The sequence below is a fragment of the Theobroma cacao genome, chromosome 3 (assembly GCF_053813885.1).
Source record: "Theobroma cacao isolate CCN51 chromosome 3, ASM5381388v1, whole genome shotgun sequence".
Lineage (NCBI taxonomy): Eukaryota > Viridiplantae > Streptophyta > Magnoliopsida > Malvales > Malvaceae > Theobroma > Theobroma cacao.
In genome coordinates, this window is record NC_142641.1 from 46,388,751 (window position 1) to 46,415,644 (window position 26,894).

General features: G+C 37.2%; 5 protein-coding genes across 10 annotated transcripts; 1 reads left to right on the forward strand and 4 right to left on the reverse strand.

The window, feature by feature from the left end:
* Positions 1–1,957: 1,957 nt before the first annotated feature.
* On the reverse strand, positions 1,958–4,785 carry LOC18606890 (uncharacterized). Of its 3 annotated transcripts, none has more exons than XM_007040760.3 (4): positions 4,626–4,785; positions 3,681–3,847; positions 3,263–3,550; positions 1,958–2,828 (listed from the first exon to the last, which is right to left on the reverse strand). In XM_007040760.3, exons 2-4 carry the CDS (start codon positions 3,819–3,821, stop codon positions 2,208–2,210), a joined length of 1,050 nt encoding a protein of 349 aa, XP_007040822.2. In that variant the 5' UTR covers positions 3,822–3,847; positions 4,626–4,785; the 3' UTR covers positions 1,958–2,207. The 3 variants fall into 3 exon arrangements, with proteins under 3 accessions (XP_007040822.2, XP_007040820.2, XP_017973480.1); XM_007040758.3 differs by having other exon boundaries at positions 3,263–3,556; positions 4,626–4,776; XM_018117991.2 differs by having other exon boundaries at positions 3,263–3,556; positions 4,589–4,759.
* A 408-nt stretch (positions 4,786–5,193) lies between these two features.
* On the reverse strand, positions 5,194–9,283 carry LOC18606891 (replication protein A 70 kDa DNA-binding subunit E). Its single transcript, XM_007040762.3, has 2 exons — positions 8,768–9,283; positions 5,194–8,098 (listed from the first exon to the last, which is right to left on the reverse strand). The coding sequence occupies exons 1-2, from the start codon at positions 9,076–9,078 to the stop codon at positions 5,674–5,676; spliced, it is 2,736 nt and encodes a 911-aa protein (XP_007040824.3). The 5' UTR covers positions 9,079–9,283; the 3' UTR covers positions 5,194–5,673.
* A 2,108-nt stretch (positions 9,284–11,391) lies between these two features.
* On the forward strand, positions 11,392–14,255 carry LOC18606892 (exopolysaccharide production negative regulator). Of its 2 annotated transcripts, XM_088804959.1 has the most exons (6): positions 11,392–11,599; positions 11,687–11,770; positions 11,976–12,106; positions 12,392–12,517; positions 12,618–12,745; positions 13,705–14,255. In XM_088804959.1, the coding sequence occupies exons 1-6, from the start codon at positions 11,572–11,574 to the stop codon at positions 13,985–13,987; spliced, it is 780 nt and encodes a 259-aa protein (XP_088661085.1). In that variant the 5' UTR covers positions 11,392–11,571; the 3' UTR covers positions 13,988–14,255. The 2 variants fall into 2 exon arrangements, with proteins under 2 accessions (XP_088661085.1, XP_017973993.2); XM_018118504.2 differs by having other exon boundaries at positions 11,392–11,770.
* A 426-nt stretch (positions 14,256–14,681) lies between these two features.
* Positions 14,682–18,379, reverse strand: LOC18606893 (protein CYCLOPS-like). 3 transcript variants are annotated; one of them, XM_088804957.1, is made up of 12 exons: positions 18,270–18,354; positions 17,805–18,140; positions 17,608–17,663; positions 17,382–17,522; positions 17,238–17,286; positions 17,100–17,152; positions 16,282–16,952; positions 16,066–16,112; positions 15,905–15,953; positions 15,692–15,740; positions 15,384–15,512; positions 14,682–15,118 (listed from the first exon to the last, which is right to left on the reverse strand). In XM_088804957.1, the coding sequence occupies exons 2-12, from the start codon at positions 18,120–18,122 to the stop codon at positions 14,995–14,997; spliced, it is 1,686 nt and encodes a 561-aa protein (XP_088661083.1). In that variant the 5' UTR covers positions 18,123–18,140; positions 18,270–18,354; the 3' UTR covers positions 14,682–14,994. The 3 variants fall into 3 exon arrangements, with proteins under 3 accessions (XP_088661083.1, XP_088661084.1, XP_088661082.1); XM_088804958.1 differs by having other exon boundaries at positions 15,905–15,950; positions 17,805–18,379; XM_088804956.1 differs by having other exon boundaries at positions 17,805–18,379.
* Positions 18,380–20,446: 2,067 nt separating this feature from the next.
* LOC18606894 (replication factor C subunit 3-like) lies at positions 20,447–25,767 on the reverse strand. The gene is made up of 11 exons (XM_007040766.3): positions 24,898–25,767; positions 24,681–24,791; positions 24,247–24,279; positions 23,471–23,648; positions 22,503–22,681; positions 22,286–22,422; positions 21,488–21,583; positions 21,318–21,387; positions 21,143–21,220; positions 20,953–21,049; positions 20,447–20,843 (listed from the first exon to the last, which is right to left on the reverse strand). Exons 1-11 carry the CDS (start codon positions 25,750–25,752, stop codon positions 20,743–20,745), a joined length of 1,935 nt encoding a protein of 644 aa, XP_007040828.3. The 5' UTR covers positions 25,753–25,767; the 3' UTR covers positions 20,447–20,742.
* Positions 25,768–26,894: the final 1,127 nt, after the last annotated feature.

Here is a 26,894-nt window from a genome sequence, read left to right on the forward strand (position 1 = left end):
GCCAAACTAGTGACAAAACACGTAACCCAAACTTGGATATGTGTTGCCACTTCAAGCAAGTAATGGCAAAGGCAATTTAGGCAAAAAATTGTCATTTTCCTCCCTCGAAATTAAAATTTCAACCAAAAAGGAGGCTCAAAATAAGAGAAAATTTCAATCTTTAGAGAGTAGTTTTGTCCTTGTTGTCACCAACCTTTTTGTTTGGGTTAAATTATTTAAAAGTATTACGTGGTTTTCCAGCCACTCATGCATGTCAATAATTATGCTTAAAACGATCGCAACCTATAGGATTGAATTCTAGTGATACAATTGGAAGATTAATTAAACTTACTTCCAAAGCCATTTGGCCATCATGTTTTGTCTAATTACCCAAGATAAATTATTGCTAGAAACTGCTTCTTTAAGTTTTGCTCTTTCGTCATAGATCTGACCATCACCTCCAAATGAAAAATGGGTTGCAAGCTAAATTGAACGAATTTGATTCAGATGGTAGCAATGATCATGTGACATGAAAGTGCCATTTTGCCAAGGGAGGGAGAGAGGTTAGATTAGAAATTGAATGATTTCACATGGGGTTAGGGAGGTAGTGGCCCCCCTCCCCCAAAGTGCAGAAACCCTTTGAAATAAAGCCCCAGATTGTGACCGACGGTGTTAGCTTAGGACTGTTCCTGTGATGAGACCAACACGTTTTATTACCAATCGAAGAGAAAAATGGACACCCTACGTGACTGATTAGAACGTAATTGGACCAGTCGCTGTATATATATATAATAACATTTAAGCAATGGGAAAGAGCTTTAGAAGCACCACATGGCATGTTCTCATCCCCCATGTGCCTCAGGCCCTCCAATAATTTTCCCATGTCTCTCATCTGCTTTGCCTTCGGCTTTTGCCAATTGCCAAGCATTTTATTTCTGATGCTGGGTGTTGACTCTGCCCAAAACCCCATCTGCTAATGTACCAAAGGAAGGTGGCCATAGGCTTGGATGCATGTCTTTGAGCACTTTGTTTAGTGGTAATGTTGTCTTACAATGAAAAGATTATATTTACAAGTATTCCTTTCTGTATTCTTCTTATTATCTTTTGCATGTTCTTGATCGTACATACATGCTTTAAATATTTTAATACCAGAGGAGAACGACAGCCAAATTTATCTTAGATTGAGATGTTTAATTAAAGATGCAAATCTTTAACGACAAATCGTATTTAATCGTAAGGTGATCGACAACAGATACCAAGTGGAGCCGAAACATGACTAGAAAGCCATGCATGCTCCCACATCTTAATTAGGATCAAACTTTTACTTTGACTTTTTTGCCAGCTCATGTTAAAGTCTTTGAGGAAGAATTTCTGCTTTTCAAACCCCATGTGTCACGATGCTGCCTTTTATGTTTCACGATTGTGACTTACAAAACCAACCTCACCGTTAGACATTAATCTCAATTAATGTAGAATTTATTATTCCATCTGAAATTATGATATTCTTTATCATATTGTCATTATCTTTTATAGTACGTCATTTGCACCTTAGAATTAAATATCTTCAATCTCAATTAACGTGAGATTCATGACTTTTTTACGAAATTATAATATCTTAGAATTAAATGTTTTTAATTTCAATCAATGTAAAATTTATGACTCTGCTATGAAATCATAAGATAGTAGATATTTGACAGGATAAGTCAAGAAAAACCAACCCCTTTGTCTTACCTTAGGAATAGAGAATCTCGTCATGTTGCTTTCCACTTTGGATTTTCCATTTTCCATTCTGCATTTTCTCCTTGCCTTCATTTTCTCCCTAATTATCGGGGATGATAGTATATATTATCATTTATAGCCGGAATTCAAATGGTATAGTAATTTATTTATATAGTAGAAATTAGCAACCAGACGACTCAAGTCCATGTACATTAGCCCATGGTTCAAAAGCAAAGCAGTGAGCAAAGACCGGGTGATATAATAAATAAAGTCTTGGTTATTTTTCCGGATAGAAACTGCAAAGTATTATTCATACCGAAATACTATTAATATTTTACAGGAAAAGCGTCTCCAGCAATAAGTGAGTTGGCTAACACTAGGAACAGGTAAGTTACTTTTCTTACCATGTTAGCATGACACTTAGAATAAACTGTATAAGTATTCTCAAGATTATGACATCGAATGTTACATTTTTTTTTGTCTCACTCTACCAGTTGAATGTGCTGATGTCAATAACAAACATTGTTTGATGAAGATGATGGTCTGCCGGCCTTGACTGGAACTTCTCTACCACAATGGTAATCGACCTGGCTTAAATCATTATACCCAGCCACAGCAACATCAATTGCTGTCTGAGCAGCCATCTTCTCCCTTTCAGCCACTGCTTTCAGTCGGTGCCTTTCAGCTCTTGAGCCAATAACCTGCCCCAGGATTGAAGCCGTGATGGTCAAAGCCATAGCTGTTTTGGGTATTAAGACTGACTTCCTAAACATGGCTATGAAGGGCACGGCTGCATGCACAGCTGCAAACCATGATAGTGAAAACTTCTCAGTGTGCTCCTTCCAAACACCCAAAGGCACATTAGCCGCCATGCCTAAGAGAGCAATAACAAACACCTTTGCAGGCAGTGGCTGAGGGCGTAAATTTTTAACAAGGGCGGTGCGTGCTAGGGTAGCCCTTGCAGCAACAACAGCACGGGGGCATCTGAGCTTCATGCCAGGTGGGGGTTGAAGAGCAGTTGCCACAAGTGGTAGGACACAACTCACTGCTCTGTAGGATTTCGCAATTGGGCAATTCCCAGTTTGTAACCACTCGTCTCCCAATGCATCATGGTTTGATGAATCCCCATTCTGAAAAATCACAACAAAGCTCAGAATCAGTGGAGTTTTCGGTGGTTATTTGGTATTAGATGCATTGTCTGCAAGGGACACAATTGGTATTATATTTCATACTGCTAAGCTTGCAGAAAAGAGCCATTGCCTATAACATAATCTCTCTACAAGACATCAATGTAGTTCAGAACTAACAAGGATGGAGCCTAATTAGACAGTCCTACAGAAATCATAAGTCCAAATCTTCCAACTGGTTCTTAAGGATTGGTTGCTCCAAAGTTCATGTTGACATCCCACAACATGTTACATTTATGCTGGTCCACCTCTTATTTGAAAACGTTGCCCTGTGCAAATGATATTTTCTTTCATCTGTTCTTCCCCTTTTCCCCCCAAATTCTTTCAGTCACTCCTCTAAAATAAACCATTGCATATGGTGTAAGAATGTGGATTACCTGAGAAGAGGTTTCTTGCTTGTTGGATGAGTCAGATTTCTTTTTCTGGTTCTTCCATTTATCCAAGAAGGGACCAAAGCTGAATGGTCCTCCACCACCAAATGCTGACAGACTGATTGTTGCAACTTTTGCTGCTAAGGGGTTAAATTGCGGGGTTGGCTCCTGTTTCAGACTATTACAGCGACCATCAGACCTCCCCGAGAGTGGTACAATGCCATCCTTCCCATGAAAGAGCCTAAACGCCATATCAAAATTTGGAGCATCTTCAAATATTGGACCTCTTGCTCCCTGTACCTGCAGAAAAGGTATAGACAAAATCAACTCTGGTGCAAGGCCTACATGATAGTTCAGAATCTACATATAAGCACCAATGCATGACTACCAGACAAAGGATATCAAAGAGGCTAAGAGAACTTACAGGAATGGGAAAATTCAGTGAAGAGAATGAGAAGTTTGTGGGCTTGTTGATGTTCCTAAGAAATGGACATCTCTGAATGTCCCTCTCATTAAAGGAACACTCAGACGTGTCCTCATTAATTCCCTTAAACCAGAAGTCCATCGTTTCAAGTAACCAACACAATGCACCTGCAAAGAAAGCTTCAAACCTTCAGAAAACAAATGTTTGGGCTGCCGGGAAGGGCAGGAAAGGACCTCCATTTTCAAAGATAAGTGTGGCTATCCTGAAAGCTGCCTGAAGTTTTCAAGCATCAAGTTATCACATCACTAAGCACATAGAAACTTTCCCCCGGCATAATCCACTTTGCCCCCCTAAATTAAAAAGAAAACACACATCTAGAAATTCTTTTTTGGCACAAGGAAAAAGCCAAATGCAAAGAAAATCGTTGTTGATGGTTCCTTATTTGAGTCAAGCACTATTCATCGCCTTAGCTTGATAATAGATTTTGTTTAATAGAAAATTTAAACTAATTGCAGAAACCTTTAGACTAGAACCAGCTCCTGATTAAAGCAATTGAAGCTCTAGAAAAAATGCTTATAATTACTACAATCTTTCATTTGTATAATCATTCCTAATTCAAGCTGTAAAATTTTTCATTAAAATCCATCAAGAACAGAAAAAATACAGGAAAAAAAATGAAAAAGCAATGAGTATCCATATGGGCAAATGACATACGATAATTGGAAATGAATAGTTCAAGCCAAATGCAATTGAACATCAATAAAAAATTGAACGGTAACCAACTAAGCAGACTCAAGACAAAAGAAATCAATTTTCGATAATAATTCACATGAAATCAATAAGAACCATAAAATTTCATTCTAATTCTACTCTAAGAGGAAACGAAAATAAATGGGTTCGCAGAAAACCTGGAGGTAGAAGCTAAAATCGAGGTGTGTTTTGTACCTGTAAAGGATTTTTCGTCGGGTGATTTTCTCGGTGTTTGGGCTGAAACTTCCAGGCCAAGCAGAGAGAGAGAGGAGCAGAAAGCTGCGAAGAAAGACGTGTGGCTGACACAAGACACCAACGCGCGCGCGAATCCGGAGGGCAGGTTATTGTGTGGGTATCAAAGCAATGACCGGCTTCACCAGGTTATTTTGCACATTGGCTACTTTCAATTACCGGTCATCAACGTGGCTGGCCTAGCACCCAAATTCTGTTTTATTGCATCTACTTAAATTGATTAAAGGTTTAATATGAGATTTGAGCAAGCAATGTCCGCTTTGGATTCGGTTCAGTTTTTTGGTTTAGATATCCATCTTACTTGTATATAAATAGGTTTAAGCAGTTAGCGGGCAGTGGCCCAACGCGTTTAAAATTTTCAAGTACGAGAGAGGAGCAGAGAATCAATGGAAGTAGTTACTAGCATCATTTGGGAACTTGGCCAGCCACAATGGATAGGGAGGAAGACAATTTCCGATGGTCAAAAGAAAATATAGAATTTCACTTGTTACAAGTAGAACATATAAATATGTATATACAAAAGATAGGGATATCCCAGAATTAATTTATGCCCAAAAGTGAATACAGGAAGACATCCACCAAAACAAAACATGCCTGGAGAGGCTACCCTTTTCAGGCTGGCAAGTTCATCAGGCTTTTCCCATGCGAATGGCTAATTCTAATTAGAAATGAAAGAACCTGTACCAGCGCATCAAAAGTTCCGAACAAAGGAAATTACAGAAGGCGGGCAATATACTCATAAGCAAAGTATAATACAAACAAAAAAGAAAAGGAAAACAAGGAAATAGGTCACAAATAGACATTGAAACTCCAAGACCCGAAGTGAAAATGTTCAACTTTGAGGGACACGAGATAGTTCTAACCTATTAAGTTCACCTTAGGATTCAAAAGAGAGTTTTGCCCCGAATGACATTCCACAAGCAGCTCACGGCTCCCAATGCCTTACCCATGTGAAGCCTGTAACCCACAATTTGGCAGGGCAGAAAAGACTTCAAAACCCACCAACCTGTTGCCTCGAAACACCTCCGTATCTCCCAGACGAAAAATCAGTGCTTCCATAAGATGGACCTGACCTCGGACAATCTTTGGCCCAATGCCCACTTTGATGGCACTTATAGCACTCATCTGAGGTACGGCCAACACTTGCCTCAGAAGATATCCTACCAGTACAGTCCCTCCCCATAGACTGTGCTGGACCATTCATGAAGGTAGGGCAATTTGTAGAGCTATGACCAGTAACTCCGCAACTGTTACAGAACACATCCATGCTTGCAGCAGTTTCTCTAAGCCTAAAACCACTGTACTGGTTTCCATATTGACCACCTTGATATGCAGGTAACCCATATTCTCTACCAGCAGTTGGTGCGAGATGTCTGCTTATATCATTCCCTATTCCAGTATAATCCATTCCGTGATTAGGGGTGGTAATCTCTGCCTTTGATGCAAAACAACTAGAATCATTTGCTTTAATCTTATCAATCAAATCCAAAAGGTACCTCGATTCTGATGAAAAATTTACTTTTTCTACTTTCACCACTGTCGACTTCACACGCTGTTCATCACTAAAAGTTTCCTCCTTTACTTTCAACTTGAACATATACTTGTTAAACATAACCTGACGCGTGATTTCCATAAATTTTTCATCATTTTGGTTTTCATACCTCAAATAGTACAAATCTTTCGCAGACACCCCCATGAGATCCTCACCAGACTCCTGAAAAGCAGTCACCCATGTAACGCCTGTATGATCTTGTATCTGGAACTGGATTATATACCTGTAGTCACATTCATCTACGGACCTATCACATTTTTCACACCACCACTTCCCATCTCCATTATTTGTAACCTTTTTGTTGCATGGACGATCCCCATTCATAATAGGACAAGCTGTATAGCAGAAATTGTCCAACTTAATGTATGCGATAGTTGCTACAACTGTAATCCAATCTGGCTTCTCAGAAGTTCCTAGCCTCTCGTCTTTGATTTGTGATATAGTTTTCCGATTATCTGTCCTACCTACACTTGATGTTTCCCTAGAAATAGAGACAGAGGGAGTGTTCCTTCCCTCATCGACAAACCATTCCTTGAGCCTGTGAACCTCCGGAAAATCAGGATTTATAAATAACTGGCTTGTAGAGATAGTACCCACTGCCTTCCCATTAAAATCACTCACCCTACCAGCTTTCACAGCCAGAACTGGAAACTCCCCAGAATCACACAAAAATTGGAGCTTTTGTCCTTCAGCATTGCAAAAATTTCCCCACAAAGTTAATTCAACACTTCGGCCAGACATGTCCTTCAAATGAAGGGTTCTCTTCTGAGTTTCTGTACCATTTTTTCTCATTATTGAAGCAGCAGGACTAATAAATGAGACCACACCAATTATATCCACAATATTATTGTTCTCCATGCCTTCAACATCACTTATGGCCCGAAAATGAAACTGCTGCCGTGGAATTTTGTTGTCATCCTCATAACATGGCTGTATTATTGATGTGCTATCAAGACAAATTTCATAATCATTATTGAGGTGATTAAATGCCTTCTGTGCAGGTTTTAGAGTTCCCCTAGAAATCATATAAACCCTACCAGCTTCAATCTGGTTAAAGAATTGGTCAACCGCAGTATTAAAGCAGGTCACCCGTATTTCCCCACCATCAGAATCAAGGAGATCAAACGAGAAAACTTTACCTTCACCACGAGCATTGCTATAGCGCCTAAGTTCTCCCTTTGCTGTTACTCTGGCTTTTATGGTCCACCTTCCCTGATAGGGATTTAGAGCAGAAATTGGGATTATCCTGGGTGGTGCGTCATTCTTGGCTACTGGCCCTCTGTTAGAGTACATTGGGGATGGCTGTTGATAGGCAGGTATGGGTTGGCGGTTAGAGGTGCTTAGAGGACGTGAAGCTGCTGGCCTAGGGTTATGAAAACCTGTACTCTGAGCACCATACGGTCCACTTAAAGGTGAAGATCCAGGAAAACCAGCAGAAGGCTCTGCTTTAGGATAAACAGGTGGTGAATTAGCAGCCGGATATCTTACTGGCTCAGCTTGATTCTGAGCACCATACGGCCCACTTAAAGGTGAAGATCCAGGAAAACCAGCAGAAGGCTCTGCTTTAGGACAAACAGGTGGTGAATTAGCAGCCGGATATCTTACTGGCTCAGCTTGATTCAGAAAAGAACTACCATGCAATGGATTCATTCTAGGCTGCTGTAGAGGGGTCCCTGCTGAGTTCAGCTTATCAGCCTTACTACCACCAACTGAGCTTCCTCCAAAAGTGTTGGTCTGTACCATTACTGTCCCAGGTTGATCAGTAGGGACTTCTGTGGGCCTAGAAGATTTTGGTGCTGGAACAGGCTTCCCAATGATATCATATTTTTCAATTATCACCTCCAACTCAATAATAATAACAATCCTGCATGAATGGGATTGAGCATAATGTCATCAAAAAAATTAACACACGAACCCCCACATAGATGCAAACATACATCACATCTTGAGTCAAAAACTTAAGGGGACATTAACACAGATCCCATCATTCAAAAATGCAACACTTGAATTTTGAACAACAATTTCGACAAATTGGAAAACATTAATTTAAATGGTCAAATCAATAGTTAGACATATAAAGATGCAATACTATATAACATATATGATGATAAAATCTACAAAACTCAAGCGTTTGAGAAAGTAGCATCTGTTAAGAACCAAGTCACTGTCATACCCACTAAAAACCAAAACTATGCCCTGCAATCCCAAAACTTGCACTCTCGAATAAATGTACCCGCAGAATTGATTCGGTAGAGATCAATTAAGTTAATAAAGTGCAATTCAATTTTCTCTCAACCCTCAACACAACCAATGCAAGCTCCGCATCAATTTACAAGTAAAAGACAAAAAACCTTAAAATCCACCCAAAAATACAAGAAAGAAACAAGTAAACATACACGTCACAGGTTGAAAACCCAAAATAATATAAGTTCTTTATATTCGAAAAAGATCTTCAAATGAATCGTGACAGAGACAAGGCATAATTAAGAAAAGATCTTTTTCTTTTTGTTTTCGGAGAGAAAGAGAGAGTTACATGCGATCTTGGATGACGTTGCAAATGTACTGAGTCAACTGAACGATGGAGCCAACTTGCAACTTTGAGGATTTGACAAGTTCGTTCTTATTGGTCGCGAGCATCCCTTGCTGCGCCAAGGACCCATCCGATAGCAATAGCCTGAACCTCTCGCTCTTTTTGGGTTCTTGCTGCTGCTGTGGCTGATTCTTCGACGTCGTTTGAACCTCCTTCAGTTCTATCACTTGAAGCACAGGTTTCAAATCCTTCTCGCTCGCCACCTCTCTGTTTATAATCCGACCCACCGCCCCTCCCGTTAGATTCACCCCCATCGAAACCCTGAAACTAGGGACTTTCGGAGACAAATCGGCTGTTCGGACGGAGAGAAAGTGCGAGAAAATTCGAACGATTGGTGTCGGTTTTGATTTTTGAGAGAAATGGAAGGGTTAAAGGGGGAAAAACCTAGGGCAGGAAAAATGAGGCGCCATTTCACTAACTTGGCCAGTTATTTGAGAGAGAGAGAGAGAGAGAGCGCCAAGTCTCGGAATTTGGAAATTTTGGTTTCAATTTACGGGCCTTGAATTTTCTGAAATTCCTAACGTGTCCCTTAGTTTGACTCAAGGCTTCCCGAGTACGCTGTTGGTAAATGAGAAGGTACCCGTCCGTGCCACGTGCGGGAAACTCCCCGTTCTCCAATCTTTAGCAAGATTTTTTTTATCATTATTTCCGATTAGAGTTACTTTCAAATTTTATCATTATAGTTTTAGGTGCGTCACAACCACGTCATATTTCCTCTTAAAATAAAAATGTGAAAAGTCATTATTCTAAAAATTAAAATGTGAAAAGTCATTATTCTAAAAATTAAAATATAAAAATTTATCAAAAAAATTAAAATATAAAAAGCTTAATATATAAAAAATTCTTGAAATGTATATGATGATTTAGACAAAATAAATAACCTTTTAAAAAATAAAAAAATATAAAAGTCAAAACCTTTTTGTTCATTGAGGGAAACTTTATTGGTAAGGATATCGAGATTTTGATAGATTTGTATTTGTATAGAATTAGCTTTGATAATTTAAATAGAAAAATGGATTACGAAATTAATGAGTGATTTTTTTGACCCAGTTAGATCCATTGTTAATACCACGCTTGGTTCTCTTCCTTGTAGCTAACATCAATTTTGTTTAGCTCTAAAAGTCAAAAATTTCAAATCAATTTTTTAAAAATAGCAACAAATATTTTTTCACACTTATTTTTTTATTTTATTCAATTTTTAACTGATTTATTAAATATATTTTATAGTAATTTTAATTAAAATTAAAATTTATATAATTTGTTATGCCAAACAGCTTATTTATAAAAAAAAAACTTATAAAAAACAAATTTATCAAATAGTTTTAACTTAAATTTAAAAATTATTATTTTTCATAAGAATTTTAAAATAGCTTTTAAGTTAAAAAAATAAATCAAACATGCTCTTAAACAATTTATCAAACTTTTATTTTAAATTACATAAATAGAAATATAATTATTATTAGTTTCAATGACAATTGTCAATTTTTTATCCATTTGACTTCTAACTATATATATTGACAAATTGAGTGAGGTTATAGGTAATATGTGAGGTGACAAGTCGTCAATCATCATTAAAATCACTAAAAAGAATTATTTTTTTATTTCTTTTAATTAGAGTAGTTTTTGAAAATACTTTTCTTTTTTAAAAAAATTAAGAAAAATGAAAATTTAAAAATTCCACATCTTCCATTTATTTTTTTGAAGAATTTGAAAAAACAAATTAAATTATCAAAAAATACTACTCCTATTAAAAGAAATAAGAGACTATAAGAGGAATATGAAAATGATTTTTTTAGTGATCTTGGTAACCCAAAAGTGACCTCATCCACCACCATCATTAGGATAAAAAAAGTTTAAAAACTCATTTAGACACATTAAAAGATTAAAGATTTATATGAATAATCTTGTGTAGGTTTAATATTTTTTTTATATTAAATCAATGTAAAAGTAATAAAAATAATAATAATCTCAGGTTTCTTTTTTATTGAGAAAGAAAGATTTTGATATAATTCTTTAAACATGGAGATATCATCTTACTATTAAGTGTTAATTTTTTTTTTGAAATTTTACTATTAATTAAGCGTTAAATTGATGTTACATTTCATCCATTTTCCTTTACCTATTTTTTTTTTCTTTTTGAGATCTTATTTAGACACCCAATACTCTTATTTTTGTCTCTAGTATAAATTTATTTTCATAAATTTTTTAATTTTTCAAATTCAAAAGTATTAAATATCTAAATTATAAAATAATTTTCAAATTTAATTTAAAATTTCATAAAAATCCAAGAAGGACAAAAGAAAAAGATAAAACATATTTTTTTCTCTCTAATCAGTAATTAATACTATAAATCTTTCTTAAGAATGTCTTTGTCACTCTATTCCCACAAGTAGAGTTGGAACCACACAAATTAATGGCTATTTTAAAGTTACTTTTAACTATTTATTTATTTTTTTGGTTTAATGCGAAATGTTTTTAATCTCATAAACAAAATACTTATTTTTTTAATGAGATTATCCATGTAGATATTGATATTGTGGTCTCTCGATGTCCGCTGTCAAAAATATCCCCCGACAAAGAAAAGAGAAAAAAAAAAAACCTTTAAAACGCAGCGATCCGTAGCGTAGCGTGCTCCGTTCATTCTGACTTACAAAAACTCTCCGATCACCGGATAGATGGTTCCGGTGACCGGCGCACTCAGAGAAAATAAAGTTGTGTAGCTTCCGCTGATTCTCGCCTTTGAATGTATGGATTCTCAAGAGATCCCCGATAATGGTAACAAGGGTTTTCTCTTCATGTTCTTTCGAATCGCTTTTGCCCTTCTCTTCCCCATCTTCGCTTTCTTTTTCTTATCATTTCTAGTCGGGTTCGTTGCGGTCTTTATTGGGGAACTATCGATTCCGAATTCGATTACCGTTCCCACACAGTGCAAGATAGTCTCTAGCAGTAAGTTTTTCTCTGTTTCTGTTACAGAATCAAACTTTGACTTTTCTTCTTGTAGAATTTTGACTATCTTTTTCAGAATTTTTGTTTTGATTTTAGCACAATTTTCCAGGTGTTTAACTAGCAATTTTACTTATTGTTTCTGTATTTCCAATTATTGAAATATCTGGTAATGCAATTTTTTTTTCTTTTTAAACTTTGAAATTAGGTGTGGATATTAGGTCATCGAAGATTTGTGAGCTTGGATTATTGAATTATAAAGCGAAGCATGTGCTTTATCATTTCGAGAGAAGCAAATTTAGATGCCGATATGATTACTATTGGACCTCTGTGTTCGAGGTAATGTTATTTGATTTAAGTCATGAGCTACTTATTTTTACTAATTTTGGAAATTTTGGGTTTTCTTTAATTGTGGGAAAACATGCATTTTGATCTCGATTGTTTTTCTGTAACCATATATGGTATGGTTATTGGATTTGCCAGATTTTGTAATTTAGCTACATTACTGGAACGATAGATTAAGATTATGAAAATCGAAATACTGTGAAGTATGTAGGAAGGGAGGAGTCTTAAGTTCTATAAACTATCACCTTTTTCATATGATTTTCTGCTAAACAATTTCAGGTGGAGTACAGAGACCATTCTTTGGGTCAGATACGACTTGCCTTCACAGAGGCACCGAATGAGGCACTTCCTCTTAGTTGCAGGCCTAACTTCGGTGCTGCTTGGTTGACGAAAGATAAATTCAAGGTAGCTTTTTTGAAGTTTCTAATGTTACTCATGATAATGTGGAGGCCTGATTTGTTTTTTTAAATGCAATTTTATAATCTAGTGATTTCTCATTTTTCAGGTTAATGAAACCTATGACTGCTGGTACACTTCAGGTATTTCCAAAGTAAAGTTGTATAATGATGGCTTTTTCAGTTGCCAAGCAAAAGATCCATCCACAATCGAGATGATCAAACGTTATTTAATGATGTGAGTTGATTATTTACCCTTTTGGATGTGTCAATACTTTTTGGATAGCGACTTTATTACCTTTTTGGAAGTCTACCTGCAATGGTGCAGGGTGTGTTAGGCTTGAAAAATTGGAAATTCAAGGGTTTGGAATCACAATGAGGTTCATTTTGTTTCAAGCTGATTAACTAGTACAGCAGCAAGAGAAAAGAGGCTTTCCTTGGTAAATTTATTTTGTGGTAGTGTAGCTATAGTCTAGAGGGGAAGGTTTGAGTTTGTAATGAGTGGAAAGCTGAAGTAGTTGTGTTGTTTTGGCTGTAGTGAACAGTATTCTGGGACCAGCAGAACAGCTCTCTCTGAAACTTGGGAAGAGAGAATAAGAATATCTGAATGTAGGTTTCCAATGAGATTAGATTTGAAAAGCCTAAGAAGGTAGTGAAGTCTAGTAAAGGAGAAAGGGAGGGAGAGAGAGAGAAAGGGTAGGGTCTTAGTGAAGTGGACATGTGAAAGCTGAATGCAGATGGGATAAGTTCTCTAGCTTTACACAGCAGTTGATATTTTGCCGAGAATGATGCCAAAAAGTTTTATGCCTTATTTTTTCTTCATTAAGTTAACGCGAAGTTATTGCATTGACTAATTTCTTTTTCTGATCATAGTTCTAAAATGTTACCATCTTTGATCTGCTCTAAAATCTGTAGCTGACAAGATAAGAGTTTTCACTTCACCACTTGTGTACATTGTATCTGAAGTTGCGTTAGCTCAGAGCTTGAGCTTCTAAATATTTGTAGTATTATTGTGGTTGATGTTGGGTTTTAGTGGCCATTATGCTCTCTACTTTGAACTCTTAAATGTTAAAAATGAAATCATTTAAGTTTTGAAAAATGATTGAGTAGGAAATGATATGAATGTGTCTGTTTGATGCCTTTGTGGGTTAATGCTGTTTTCCTCTATCTAAATATTTGTTGTTATGATGCCATCAGATCCACCAAGATTGTATACTCGTGGCTTTCAGGCAAGGGGAGAGGTATTTATTGGAGGTGGGAAACAATAGCTGGTGTTGTTACTGGTTTTTCAACTTCTATAATCACTATTAGCTTCATTAGAATTCTACAACAGATGAAGTCCTGGTTGCCTCAAGCCCTTAATACAGTCCATATCAAGCGTGTTTGTTTTCTACTAGTGTACGTTTCTGTTATGGGTTGGTTGGTATCCCAATATTGGAGGAGGCTCAATATCCCAGTGATTAACGTTTACAACCACTAGGCAGCACTGTTTTTGTACGTGCTATTTGTTATTTGCCCCTGGACTTGGTATGTGAATTTGGAATTGAGTCATGTGGCTTTCCTTGTGGAAAGATGTAAAATTGAGTGGTAAACTGATGTATTTGGTCACCAGGTAGATAATAGCTCGGCAAAGATTACAAGGAGCAGAGAGAAAGGGTCATGTACAGTTGATTTACGGTATAAAACTGTTGTATTCTGATGTATAATATGCATCACTGCCCCTGAGAGATTCAGGGTTTCACAGTGCATGTTTCATTTTCTGCTTGGAACAGGATTATGAGCAGTATCCCTTATTTTGCTGTCGGTCGTGGGTAGGAATACATGTAAGCGATATCTTATTGCAGACTTTTTAGTTCTGTTTTACAGGTTTAGGCTTTTATTTTTTCATTTAAACTTGATAGGGTAGAAAACAAACAAGTTGAAAGGTTATAAATAAATTAGGTATTCAGGATGTTAACTTGAAAAAGGTGGGATACAATTTCGAATAGGTCCGCTATTCTCTTAATCAGAAATTAGAAACTCTGTTGCCTGTGTAGTATCCTCCTGCTTTCCCAAAAAACCAAAAGGAGAAGCAAAGAAGCATTTAGTTTGAATTGTCTTTCCTTTTTAATGATTTATGGTAAGCCTGGAGGTGGCCATTGGAGGTAGTACCAGTTGATGCAACAGATCAGATGTTTCATGTTAAAAGCTGAGACCATGCTTTATACAAGTTAGAGGCAAGGAAACGGGCTGCTCTCACTCTTTAGCTTTAGGCTTTATATTCAGCAACTATTTGCTCATTTTGCTGGACAAAAACCACGCAAAGATAATCTCGGCAGAAAACGATGCCAATGCGGCCATGTATTGTATTATCATACCAATTTTAGATGCCTAGCTAGGGTAGAGTTTTCAGTTTTTGTATATCTTTGGAAATTTCCTGTTGCTGTCAGCCATAACTTGAGCTGCTTAACCTGGTGGCAACGGTCCAGTCTATAGGAAAGTATGCTTTTACATGTTGCCTGAATCCGCGATGATCCTCTCAATCTCTTCCAAGAGGCGCTCCTTTTCATCTGTCAACTCCTCATTCTGCTTTTGAAGCTCTTCAATCTGCTTAGTTTGCTCCGAGTCCTTTCTGAGATTTTATAGGTACAAAAATAAATTTGGTTAATAATGATGAAAAAAAAACCAATGCTGATATTAATCTAAAAGTGTGTTCTTGGCTGCTAGTGAGCTTCTATCAGTGCAGAGACATGAGCCCTCAGAGCTTGTAATGGTTAAGAAATTTTCTCACGTGCATCAGGATTGGCGGCAACCAAGCCTGAGTTGTTCTTACATTTTGATTTGAGTTACTCTACAATTGACCTATCACGAGTAACTTAACATTGATCTGCTGTTACCTGTTCATGAAAGACAGGTTAAGTTTGAGTGAACGAACTTCCTTCTCAAGAGTTTCACAACGCTTCAAGACTGATTGCATGTCAGATGGAATTGCTGGGGTCGAATTCCTTTCTTTTGCCTCTGCCATCCTGAATCATCAAGTATTGAATGTAAACAAAAGATTTTCAAACTATATCAAGAGGTATTGATTTAACCCTGGAGAAGCTGGTAAGTGAAAAGCTTTGGAAAATCCTAAAAAGATGAAGAAAGAGCTCATTGCTAAGGAAGAGGGTACTCTCCCAAGAGTTGCTCAGACTGTTTTACTTACTTTCTTGACCGCTCCACTCTTCGCTTTTTCGTTGGGTCTGCCCTGTCCACTGCATTGTTTTTTGGGTCGGTTAGTGAAGATTATACGGTTATCTATTCAGCGTGCAAAAGGAATGAGACAATTTTCAAGAACAGTAACTCAGTTTCAATTCAGGAGGACATGATTCGAACTGAAACAATGAAGAGAAATGCATAAAATGGGGAAGCTGAGTACCAGAACCAGCTGATGTCACAGATCCATAACGAACTAGGCCTCCCCTCTGCTAATGATTCCAAGGTAAACAACCAAGAGAAGTGAAAGGTAAGTAAAACACCCCCTAGGTTCGCGAAGCTTTTGAGGAAAATGTTAAACTCATATCAAGTAATGAAGAGTACCTTCCGATCATCTTTCAGATTATCAATTATCCGTTCTCGGAAATCCGCTGTAAGTTCGAAAGAATGTACTCATGTCAAATGATGAGTGAATCAGCATATGGTTCGTAGGAAAACTGGTTATTCATCAATTTACTTCATGCATTCATATAGATTCTGGTGATAAAGCCAGTTCTGTAGATTGCAGTAGCATGTTTCGTTATACTGTGAACTGCTTACCTTTAGATTTACAGCCATTTTCTGAGCTCCTACCATTTCCAACTTGTTTCTTTGAGCTTTCACATATGCTTAAGGTTTGACTTGAGTTGCTGGGGCCATCACATGCATCAAAACCAGATGAAACCACCGGAGCAGCAGCTGAGGATTCACTTTGAGAGGCTTCTCGAGAAACTGTGCTCATCTGAATTGTGTTTGTGGGATTTACAAAACCTTCCAGGTCAAGATCCATAGGCCCTTGAACAACTTGCACAACCCCGGTATTTGTTACTTGGCCAAGGGATACTTCTGCAAAGGCACCTGGAATTTCATGAAAAAGATTTCCTTGTCCCTGGTTGAAGGTGCTATTAGGCATAATGGAACTATCTTCACCAGCTTCTTTCTCAATCTGGTTGCTAAGCTTTTTGCGTTCTAGTGTACCCTTTAGCATGCTGACAACAGAAGATACTTTGTCTACATTTCCTGTTTGGGGTGCATTAAAAGTGGAGGAGGACGAATTTGATGGGGACATGAATGTTCCCAGTTGATTGGGAATCTCACACATGGGTATGTCATTGAAACCATTTGGATCTGATAATTCTACTTTCATTTTATTGACACCATTTCCGTAAGAATTGAGTGCATCCTCCATGCCAAGTGATGTTTGAGCATTTTGCATAGCAGCATACCTCCTCCTATATAACAAATTTATGGAGGTATATATCAGAGATATTTATTGGTAACCCAACCGAAAGATCAGCACAATGATTATCATTACTTAAAACTTCCCATAGATTGATGGACAGGAATAGTTCTGAGCATAAATTAGAAATTACTGATACCTTAGTTCAGAAGATCTACTTCTTGTCATGGGCTGTGAACTATGAAACCATGCCTGCAGTAAAAAGTTGGGATAACATCAAAAGATCGTGAAACGTTGCTGAATTGAAGTTTCTGTAAAGAGCTATACACAAACTAACCTTGGCTAGATACAAATTACTAGCCTGCAATCCCTTTTCTACAGCAGTCCTGATAAAAAACGAACCCAAAGTAAATCATTCGAATAAAGTAATCTTGTAACTAAGTAATAGTAGCTGTTCCAAGTGTTCTGCAGTAACCACCACCTCATTGAATTTTGATTGACGTCCCCTGAGGTTTCTTCCCCAATGGAATTATTCTGCAAAAGCAAGTCATCGCTGCTCCTTTTCTTTTGAAGCGAAGTTCCAGGTTGCTGACAAGACAAACTGGCCATCTCGGTAGATAATCTGCACTCATTTCCCAAGTAATAAACATGTCATTTCTTGATCAGAGAAAGCAATATCGAGATTGAAGGTGATGATATCCACTCACCTTCGTGATGCTTGTCGAGTACGATGTGCTATGCTCGAAGAATTGTGACCCTGATTCTGAAATCCCGCAATGATCAGATCATAAAAGAGGAATCTACATCAGACCTCAAAATTCCTTACCAGAATAAAAGTTTTTGAACTAGAAATCACAAAGTAAAAGAGTTTTAAATTATAGGGCCCCTGGTTAGAATTGCTTGCCTCTCCATTGGTGAGCCAGCTTCTGAAAAGCTCCTCACTATCTGCACGAAAATTCTGAGAAAGATTCTTAAACCCCAGCATCTCCATGGTTGGAACTGGCATCCCGATTGAACTCTCCATCAATGACTTGAGAAACAGCTCCTCGCTCGAGTTTCTGTAAAAATCTGAAAACTGTCTCCCCTCAGTCTCCATGGCACTCTTCTCTCCCGAACTTCTATGACTCGGCAGCAATTGGCATGAATCAAAACTCTGCTTGATGGTTCCTGGCTTTAAGAAAGAATCACCTGCCAAGTTTCCCTCGTTTCCACCATTGACCATATTAGCAATAATTTATGCCTGTGAACAAATGGATTCTATCAATCATTTGAGGATTGGAATTTTTTGAGTCCCTCCAACCAAATGCTTAGACCCCTATAAAAATTCTATGCTACCAATCAAGGCTTCAACTCTATTCTGTAAGCAAACCTTACAAAAGAAATTTAGCTCCAAAGAAGCAGTTCCTTCCTCTATAAGCAAACCAAAATTTCCTTCCAATTCCTGAACCAAAGATCCTTTTGTTTCTCTAATAATCAATGATTTAAAAAAATATATTGCCCCTTCAAGGCTTAAGCCGAAAATGATTAAAAAACTGGAAAATTAGGCTTATTTGAGGACTAAGAACAAATAAGAAATTGAATATGGTATAGAAAAAGATCTTATGAACTTAGATTATACGGCATACCTAGGCCTACTAATTTTTCTTTTTGTTTATTTGAATAATTTAAAGAAAAAGAAAAGGGTTATGTTGAACATAAAAAATTGTAAAAAAATGTGGGAATCTTGGAATTATGAGTTTGCCATGATTCCAACATAGCATGGATTGTCTTTTTCATTAGCTTTCCGATTTAATTTCTTGCAGCATTACGTCTGGCTTACAACGCTTGCAAACCGTTGGTGTGGTTGTCTAAATTTCTTGAATGGAGTGGTTAAATTGAGCTTTTGATTTAGAGAAATGAATTGATGATGAGCCTGAAAACGACAGCCTTTCTTTTTTATTCTCTTTTAATCAAATGTAGCTGCTGAGAGGGCAGTATCAACTTGCATTTTCATATTATTTTGTGTGATTTCATGTATGCTTCAACTTGCATTCTCGAACACGTTTTATTCCCACTGTACTCTCAACCATTTCATTTTAATTTTACATTAATTTTACTCTTTTAAGTCGTTTCGTTTAAATCTATAATCTTTTAAAATAATTTTGATTTTCATCTTCTCATCAAATCGTTTTATTAAAATTACGTGAATTGAAATAATTTTAAAATAATTTTACGTTATAAAATTTAATAAATTACATTATGTAGTAAATAATTGAATTATATCACGACGAACTGTTGAAATTGAACCAATGATTGGAGGTAGGAGCAACGAATAAGTTCAAAGGGCAATGACAGTGTGATGCAAAAGCCGCCGAATGACTGTAGATTAAGCATTCATTAGACTTTAATTACTAGGAATTACAACAATTTTTGTGCCTAAGGAAACCGACGTAGGCTCCTAGTGAAAGCAAAAACAAAATTTAAGAAAACAATTAGTCAATTGATAATACTTTTGACTCAAACTTTGTTTGAGAACGGAGCAAAGCATCTATTCAAACACAAGACTATAGTGGATGTGTCGTAATTACTGACGAAATTTAAACAATTAATGTCTTTTTCCAACCAATATTTTTTTGATTACATGCAACATGTAATGGGGCATAATTCCATGGAATATTTTTTGCTATTTTATTTTATGATTTAATCACTCCTTTGGAAAGCCGGCATTTGGGAATTCGAGACGAGTGCATGCTGACATATTTAACCTTGTTTGTTTTTAATATCAATTCTTTTAGTACCAATAAACTTAATTATATTGCTGATTTTCAAAATAAATTTAAACTAAATATTATATCAAAGTTCAAAGCCACTTAATGAAAAGTACTTTTGTTAATTCCCGTTACATCTAAGGGCAGACTTGCCAATATCCTCTATATTTTATCTTTTATTAAAGAACGGAGAAAAAAAGACTTAAAAATAATTAAAATCAAACAATGACCAGTAAAGTCCTGCAATCGTGTTACAAACGGAACGATTCAAGGCTCTGCAAAACTATATAATCTGTTTGTGATAAATGAGACAAATTACAAAATGAATATAAATTAGTTGGTTTAAGAAATATAAAGCACAACATTGAATTGAAAACACCAACTTATTTTAGTAAGTTCGAATATAAAAAATGAAGTAAAATTATCTGACAAGGATTATTATCGTCGAAAGAATTGTAATAATTTTTAGTCATTTTATTAAACGGTGTGATAATTAATTTAATAATTTTTTTTCAATATATATATATATATATATATATATATGATTTAAAATTTCTTTACACAACCTTTGGCATAAGACAAGATCATAAAAAAAAAAAAAAAAAAAAACCAGAGAATCATGGCCCATGGTCGAAACTCGAAAGTCAAAAGATTGTCGTTAGGGAGTGGGCTTTTCTCTTCCTTTCTGAGCCCAAAACTCGACCGAACGTTCACTCTGAGCCCATCAACTAGACTAGCTCCTACAATTATCAGAATCACTGTTTCCGATCTAATTACAGCTCATTCCATTACTTGTCTGTTTACGTATATGATATTCAAATTAGTAAAATATAACCGAGTTCATGATGTACATTTAATCATCATTACACTGTATTTTACATGGAATTTGTTTGAAGGCAAAAAAAAAAAACCCATAAAGTTGTGAGTAGATTCGACTAGTAACTCGTACAACCTTAACAGCAATAATGCTCGAATCAATATCCCGTTGCTTCGATCCATATGTATTCATTTTTCAAGGAAAATGTTGGAGCCTTTTACCTCTCCATCAGGTTCTCAACCAGAGAGAGAGAGATTAATGGCAGAGCAAAGGGCTGATCAGCAATCGCATGAAGTCCCTTCGCCCACTAGGGGCGTGTTGCCTGCATTTGCCATCCTTAATTGATTGTTGTACCAGCTCATGAATCTGGCTATGAACTCTGGAATAATTTTAACATGAATTTGTGTGAAATAGAGAAACAAGGAAGAACAGGATATTTAGTTACGAATTATTGCTCTGTAAACTTGAAGGTTTGTATGCTTACATACCTTCGATTCTCAAGAAAATCCTCATGTTCTTTCTCACCGGATCGATAACCTTAATGCTCATTTCATCCTCACTCTCAATCATGCTTTCATCATCCCTCTTTAATGTAAGGCATTCATTGGAATTAGCTCTTAAACATCATGGAAATGAGATATTAAGGAGAAAAGAAAAGGTGGGTATCGGCGTTCATACATTGTATTCATCATATAAACCATCAACTTGAGTATGCAAGTTCTCGTGCATATGCTTTTTCACTTCTTCAACCAGAGACTGCAAATGAAGATGATTAAGTTGAATTACTAGAATGGAAATCTAAACAGTTTCTGACTCAAGATACTGGTTGATTTGTAGGGGAAACACTTCCTACCTTGAATATGAAGTCAGGAGATACATCATGCTCTATGAGAATTTGAAGCTTTCCGCGGATTATGTATAGCCTGTAAAGAAAGTCCAGAAACGACCAACACTCTTTCAAAGCTATAGTAAAAGTTGAGAGCCCCAGATTGAAATTTCAGATGTAAGCTAAGAACAACTCACTGTTTTGGACTTCGTTCCTCGACTATGTTCTTGGCAATGTTTGCAATGTCATCTTCCCATCCAGTTAAAATTACTTGGTCTTCCTTAAAAGGATAACTGCAACTCAAGAATAAAGTGTTCACCAAACAAGAGAAACGTGGAAACACTTTTGGCTTCTTCATTTTCAGCATTTACGGAAAAAAAGTTTTTGAGAGAGCTTTGTCCGACCACTTCCCTATTTTGCTGCCATCTTCAGGGGATATTTAATGAAATTGATGCATTGGTTCAATCATTAGGGCATGTCACTTTTAACCACACTATGAGGGAAGGGAGCTCCTTTACGGATGCCTTAGCCTCAATATGGTGTTGATCAAGAATAAATGTTTCTGCTTGGTGGTAGCTATGCTGTTTATATCACCTATGTTTTATGTCTTCCTTGCTGCTTATTCTTACCTAGGCGTTGCTCTTATTGGGCTCTGTTCTGATAGCAATTTATGGCTTTATTGTTTATCTTGTTCTATGGCTTGTCATGTGGGTTCTGTTTTAGCAATCTCTGTCCTTATTCTTTATCTAGTGCCATGGCCTGTCTTGTGGGGCTTGGTGTTGTTTAGCTTACTCTATCGCCAGGTTGTCCCTGGTTTTCCCATTTCTGGAATTTTTCTGTCTGCTGTGATGGGGTGTCTCATGACTACCCACTACTGTATCTTACAGTTATAAATAAAATCTTATCTTTGGCTGAGCAAAAAAAAAAAAAAAAAAATGGAAACAAGAAGTTAAAAGATGGAAAGGATGGTGGTGGAGATGTGTAATTTTCCTCACCTTGAGTGCCAGCAGGCTTCGAATGAACGAATGGCTTGACGGAGATTATTCTTGGAGCTGTCGGCCATCTTTTCCGCCAATTTAGTTGGCAGATATATGTCTTCTTGCTTAGCTATAAATTCCAGAACTTCAACAATCTGAAGACATGAACAGAACTTTATCAAAATCTCTGGATATGATTCCATTTACTCTGGTAGTGTGAGTGTTTCCCACCTACCTCTTCTTTTGAAGGCGGAAGTAGCCGAATGAGCGTGCAAATTGACCTAATTGGCTGAAGCCTTGAGACATCAGAGCAGCAGAAGAAAACCTTATTGTCCCCTTCATACCTTTCTAACAGCCATTTAATGTACAGCAGGGCATCTGTGCTTAGCTTATCTGCTTCGCATAGAATTATTACTGCAGACAGAAACAAAAGTCAGGAAATTAGTTAGGATTTTGTTTCTTTATACTGCTATCTGCTGTACATGGACGCAAAATCTTCTCTGTACAATATGAGATCAGCTTTGCTACCCCAGCTCAGTGAAATACAAGACATCCAGTAATCAATGGGTTGCATCGCAAGTTCCCTAATCTAGTGGCTACCAACAGGGATCAGCTCCCCAATTGGCTGTCCCTATCCTAGACAAAAATACAATCCCACATGGCTTTTTCACTCTAACTTTTACTCTAACTTCGTAGGTAAAGGAACGTTGTCAGCCTGCAAAATCCAAGCACCGACGACAGTCGACTGCCATGGCCAGAGAGCGACCTACCGATCCACCAGTGATTGGAATCTTAGCCTATTTTATCCTCCGTTGTTTCCAGCTGTGTGATGCTCCAGTCTCGTTCCCCCGATGTTTTCCTTTCCCCTGCCTTCCACTAGAGAAGCAAAGTGCCAACAGTTCTGTTGGACTTAAAAACAAACCAATCCTGCCAGTTGCTTGACAATACACATAGCCTGGCCAAAGCTCCCATATACACAAAAAATCATAGAAACTAAAGACAAGACCCCCTGTCTCCAAGGGATGTGTGTGTGAACCAGTCAAAAAGAAACAAAAGTTGATATATCAGTGTCTTAAAAGAAAGCAGCAGAGAAGGTGAGAAAAAGCAAGAACTCTCGGTCCTCTCTGCTCTCCTAAATGGTGAAATCAGTATAATAGTTTGCAGTTGACTTCTTGTTAGGGGAGTGGAACTAATCAAACATACCTCTACAGTTATCAGAGTAGGACGACGTAGCTTTATTAGATTTAGAGGTCTTGGTTTGTGTTTCCTTCATTAGTTCCACAATGACATCCTTCTCATACCCTTTTAGATCCGAGAGATTGACCTCTACATGCTGGGAAGATTCCTTCACATTTACTTCGATTCTTCCTATTGATTCCCCCTGTCAGAATGTTTCATAGGGAGATCCCAATTTAGGACAAGTCAAATGCAAACTACTTTATCATGTCAAAATCTGCAGTTTAATTACAATTGTGAATCATCAATAAAACGGTAAGATAACCAAACACTTTTAAATTTTGATCAAAACTATATAAAAATTTATTAATTTTTAAAATAGACACTCTATCTCAATCGATGTTAATGTTAAACATAAAATATCTAAAATATCATTTTTTTATTATTTTTTTTCCTCTCAGATCGGTTGACAACGTCTAACCGATCAGCTATCTCTATCCTACGCTCCCCTAGAAAACACTAGATTAGTACTCCATGAGAGCACTAAGGCTTCCAAGGGAGCCCCAAATTGGGTTCCTCAAGGGAACACTATGATTATTTTAAAAATATTACCACATCATCAAACTAATAGAAATATTAACGTTAATTAATGACAGGATTTATGTATCTAGCGAAAACATATTTTTTGATAAAATATTTTTTTTGAAAACTAATAAACTTTCATGTAATTTTGATCAAAATTTAAAAGTGTCATAGTATTTTATCCTTAATAAAAATGTTTACCAGAACTGAATGAGAATTACCTTCAAGTCAAATGCCTTGCGCTCGTCCCTAGTCTGAAAAAACATGAAAGAAACCTTTGGTTAACTAAATGAAAGAATGGAGTTTCTGTGGTCCTTTCTAAACAATACTACACTATATTAGTTCTATTCTAGGAAACAAACAGACTCATTGAAAAGCTTTGCAAGGAATGCGCCACACAGTTAAACATAGATCTATAGATATTATCAGTGACTATTTGCATGTAATGAAGTTGCTGTCCTGAGATTAGAGTACATTATTAGACTTCTATTTAACTATTGGTGGTGGTGGTAGTAGCACCATGGCAGCCAGCTATATTTCTCCAAGAAAGGGAAAGAAAAGAAAAGAAAGTTCAAGTTTAAATCTTCCTCTCCATGACTTCAACCAAAAAAAAAAATGTTGCCCAATGCTACCGGATATTCAAATTTTACGGTACCTGGAGTCCGTCAGGTCCAAAAGCTTCTCGAAGCATAGCCCAGATCATGGTTCTCTTCCCAACGCCAGGGGGTCCTTCAAATATAACATGATCGCATAGATCGTATTTCACCTGTAACATCCATCATCTACCGTTCAAATGCATTCCAAACTTTGCTCAGTAGACACATATATAAGCGTAAAAGATTAAGCTATGGAAAGGGATGAATTAATCTCACCAAAGCCTGCAATCGAGTGGCCTCACTTTTGTTGCAGATGAAATCTTTTAAAGCTTTGGGTCGGTACTTGTCTGCCCATATGAACTTTTGGTTCCCCTTGTGAGTATCGGCTTCTTTCTTCTCATCATTACTAGGAACAGTTTTGGTCGGCAAGATTGTTAGCGTCGGTGGTGCGGATGGTTCTGGTACTCTCTCCCTCAATGGCTTCACCTCATCAACTAATTGAGGATCAGGAGGATCGGTGGCCTCCTTCTTCTCTGACTTCATCCCCTTCGGAAAAGTTGTTTTAACAGAGGTTGGAGGAGCAGCAGCAGGAGAGGGGTCCTGGTTACCAGTTTTTCTACAGGTGAAGCAGCTAGAACTAAATTCTTGCACTTTAACGAAGAAAGAGGAAAGAGTGCTGGAAGTGGTCGTGAAGACAGTAGTTGTGTGGCTAACACGTCCAGGACTCTCTGCTCCAGACATATTTTTTTCGCGATTGATGGAGAGGGTTAAATCGATGAGTCCTTTGTAATAAGGACTGCACTTGTGGTTCTTTTCATCCACATGATTAAAAATGTAATTGCTGATAGTAGCCCTGTGAGAAAGTATGCCATGCAACTTATTATGTGCATCGAGACTCTCCTCTGTTAAATCAGAATGCTTGGAGGAATCGTTGCCTAGTCGTCTGGGGTTGATGTAGTCGCCTAGTTTATTGATGTTGCTCCAACTAGTCCAGTAAGAGAACTTTGTGGGCCGACTAGAGCACGTTGAGGAGCGGCTGGACCGGGGTATGAGAGTCTCAGATTTCTGGGTTGTGATAATGAGGTCTGGATTGGGTGAGGAGCGCCGGAGGATTGTTGCTGGACTCGGCATCGCATTTGCAGAGCTGCCAGGATCTGCAATGTGCTAGTTCTTTGTTTGCCTGCCAACTTCTCTTTCTTTTGTAAGTTTCCTTTCTTTCTTTTTTTTTTTTTAATAAATTCGTAATCCTACTAATTAAAGTTAGGAAATGCCAAAGACTTCGATGATTCTAATGAATGTTGACATGTGCTGGGCGTCACGAACGATGCATGATTGATTTTGTCGCACTCAAATTCATGGGTCAAACCGGCTGGTGCTTGTTGCTTTCTTGGAGGAAAAGGCTTATAAAACGATCGACAGTACTCAGAATCTTGGAGGCAAAAATATCCCTGGTTCCACAAATCCGAGCTATGCTTGAGGGTTAAATACAGACTAGTTCCTCTTTTCAAAAAACAAAAAAAAATGCAGACTAGTTCCTGATCGGGTTTTGAGAACAAAGCTCATTCTATACCTGGTTCTGTGATTTTGTGGGAACTATCAATCAAATAATCAATTTTTCACTTGAATCAATCAAACCCCTCGGCCAGGTTGGTGTTCATCAAAGCACCTGCTTTGTTTTGAAAAACAAGTTTAAGAATCTGAATGCTGGCTTCTTAAACTGACGCATGAAGATTTGTATTTAATGGGCGAATAATCACCATTACCCTCTTTCTGACTAGGTTGGTGTTGCAGAAAAAGATAACTGGAGGGCTTGTTCATGATTGGGTTGTCTTCAAAGTAAGGCTTTGTTTAACTCAGACTGCGCAGTTCTCTCCAGTTCACTATCTCCTTGGTTTTGTTAGCTCACAGTTTGTGTAGTTAAAGTGAACATAATGATTAAGTTTTTCAAATTTTGTTCTATTCCTGGATGCCAATCTGAGTACAATAAAGCCTTACTCAGAAGACAACTCTTTGAAGAAGATGGGGTTTGCGGGACCAGCCGGAACCATTCAGGCAAGCTCTGATTTTCTGTCTGTAAGTGGTACATCATTCTTTTTCTGTTTGCTTGGTGCTCTTCCTGAACTTGAAGTAAAGCATTCTGTTGTCAGGAAGCAGATTTTGATGCCAAATCTGTTGCAAAAGCTAAAACTTGTAGCAAATTCAATACCCAAACCCGCTTGGGAAATATGGAGTATGAACCATATCAGCCAGCCCAACAGTTCCTTGCCAGGTTA

What these genes read in the sequence shown, in the direction of transcription:
- LOC18606890 (XM_007040758.3), bottom strand. Translation starts at nt 3,821, where the DNA reads ATGGACTTCTGGTTTAAGGGAATTAATGAGGACACGTCTGAGTGTTCC. An exon ending in CACTGAATTTTCCCATTCCT is followed by an intron (nt 3,557 to 3,680) that starts GTAAGTTCTCTT and finishes CCTTTTCTGCAG; the next exon opens with GTACAGGGAGCAAGAGGTCC. An exon ending in AGCAAGAAACCTCTTCTCAG is followed by an intron (nt 2,829 to 3,262) that starts GTAATCCACATT and finishes GTGATTTTTCAG; the next exon opens with AATGGGGATTCATCAAACCA.
- LOC18606891 (XM_007040762.3), bottom strand. Translation starts at nt 9,078, where the DNA reads ATGGGGGTGAATCTAACGGGAGGGGCGGTGGGTCGGATTATAAACAGA. An exon ending in AACGTCATCCAAGATCGCAT is followed by an intron (nt 8,099 to 8,767) that starts GTAACTCTCTCT and finishes CCATTCATGCAG; the next exon opens with GATTGTTATTATTATTGAGT.
- LOC18606892 (XM_018118504.2), top strand. Translation starts at nt 11,572, where the DNA reads ATGGATTCTCAAGAGATCCCCGATAATGGTAACAAGGGTTTTCTCTTC. An exon ending in ATTGGACCTCTGTGTTCGAG is followed by an intron (nt 12,107 to 12,391) that starts GTAATGTTATTT and finishes AAACAATTTCAG; the next exon opens with GTGGAGTACAGAGACCATTC. An exon ending in ATCAAACGTTATTTAATGAT is followed by an intron (nt 12,746 to 13,704) that starts GTGAGTTGATTA and finishes TGATGCCATCAG; the next exon opens with ATCCACCAAGATTGTATACT.
- LOC18606893 (XM_088804956.1), bottom strand. Translation starts at nt 18,122, where the DNA reads ATGGTCAATGGTGGAAACGAGGGAAACTTGGCAGGTGATTCTTTCTTA. An exon ending in AAATGGCTGTAAATCTAAAG is followed by an intron (nt 16,113 to 16,281) that starts GTAAGCAGTTCA and finishes TCGAACTTACAG; the next exon opens with CGGATTTCCGAGAACGGATA. An exon ending in ATCTGAAAGATGATCGGAAG is followed by an intron (nt 15,954 to 16,065) that starts GTACTCTTCATT and finishes TGGAATCATTAG; the next exon opens with CAGAGGGGAGGCCTAGTTCG.
- LOC18606894 (XM_007040766.3), bottom strand. Translation starts at nt 25,752, where the DNA reads ATGCCGAGTCCAGCAACAATCCTCCGGCGCTCCTCACCCAATCCAGAC. An exon ending in TTCCGCCTTCAAAAGAAGAG is followed by an intron (nt 22,423 to 22,502) that starts GTAGGTGGGAAA and finishes TCATGTCTTCAG; the next exon opens with ATTGTTGAAGTTCTGGAATT. An exon ending in GTTTATATGATGAATACAAT is followed by an intron (nt 21,050 to 21,142) that starts GTATGAACGCCG and finishes CTTACATTAAAG; the next exon opens with AGGGATGATGAAAGCATGAT.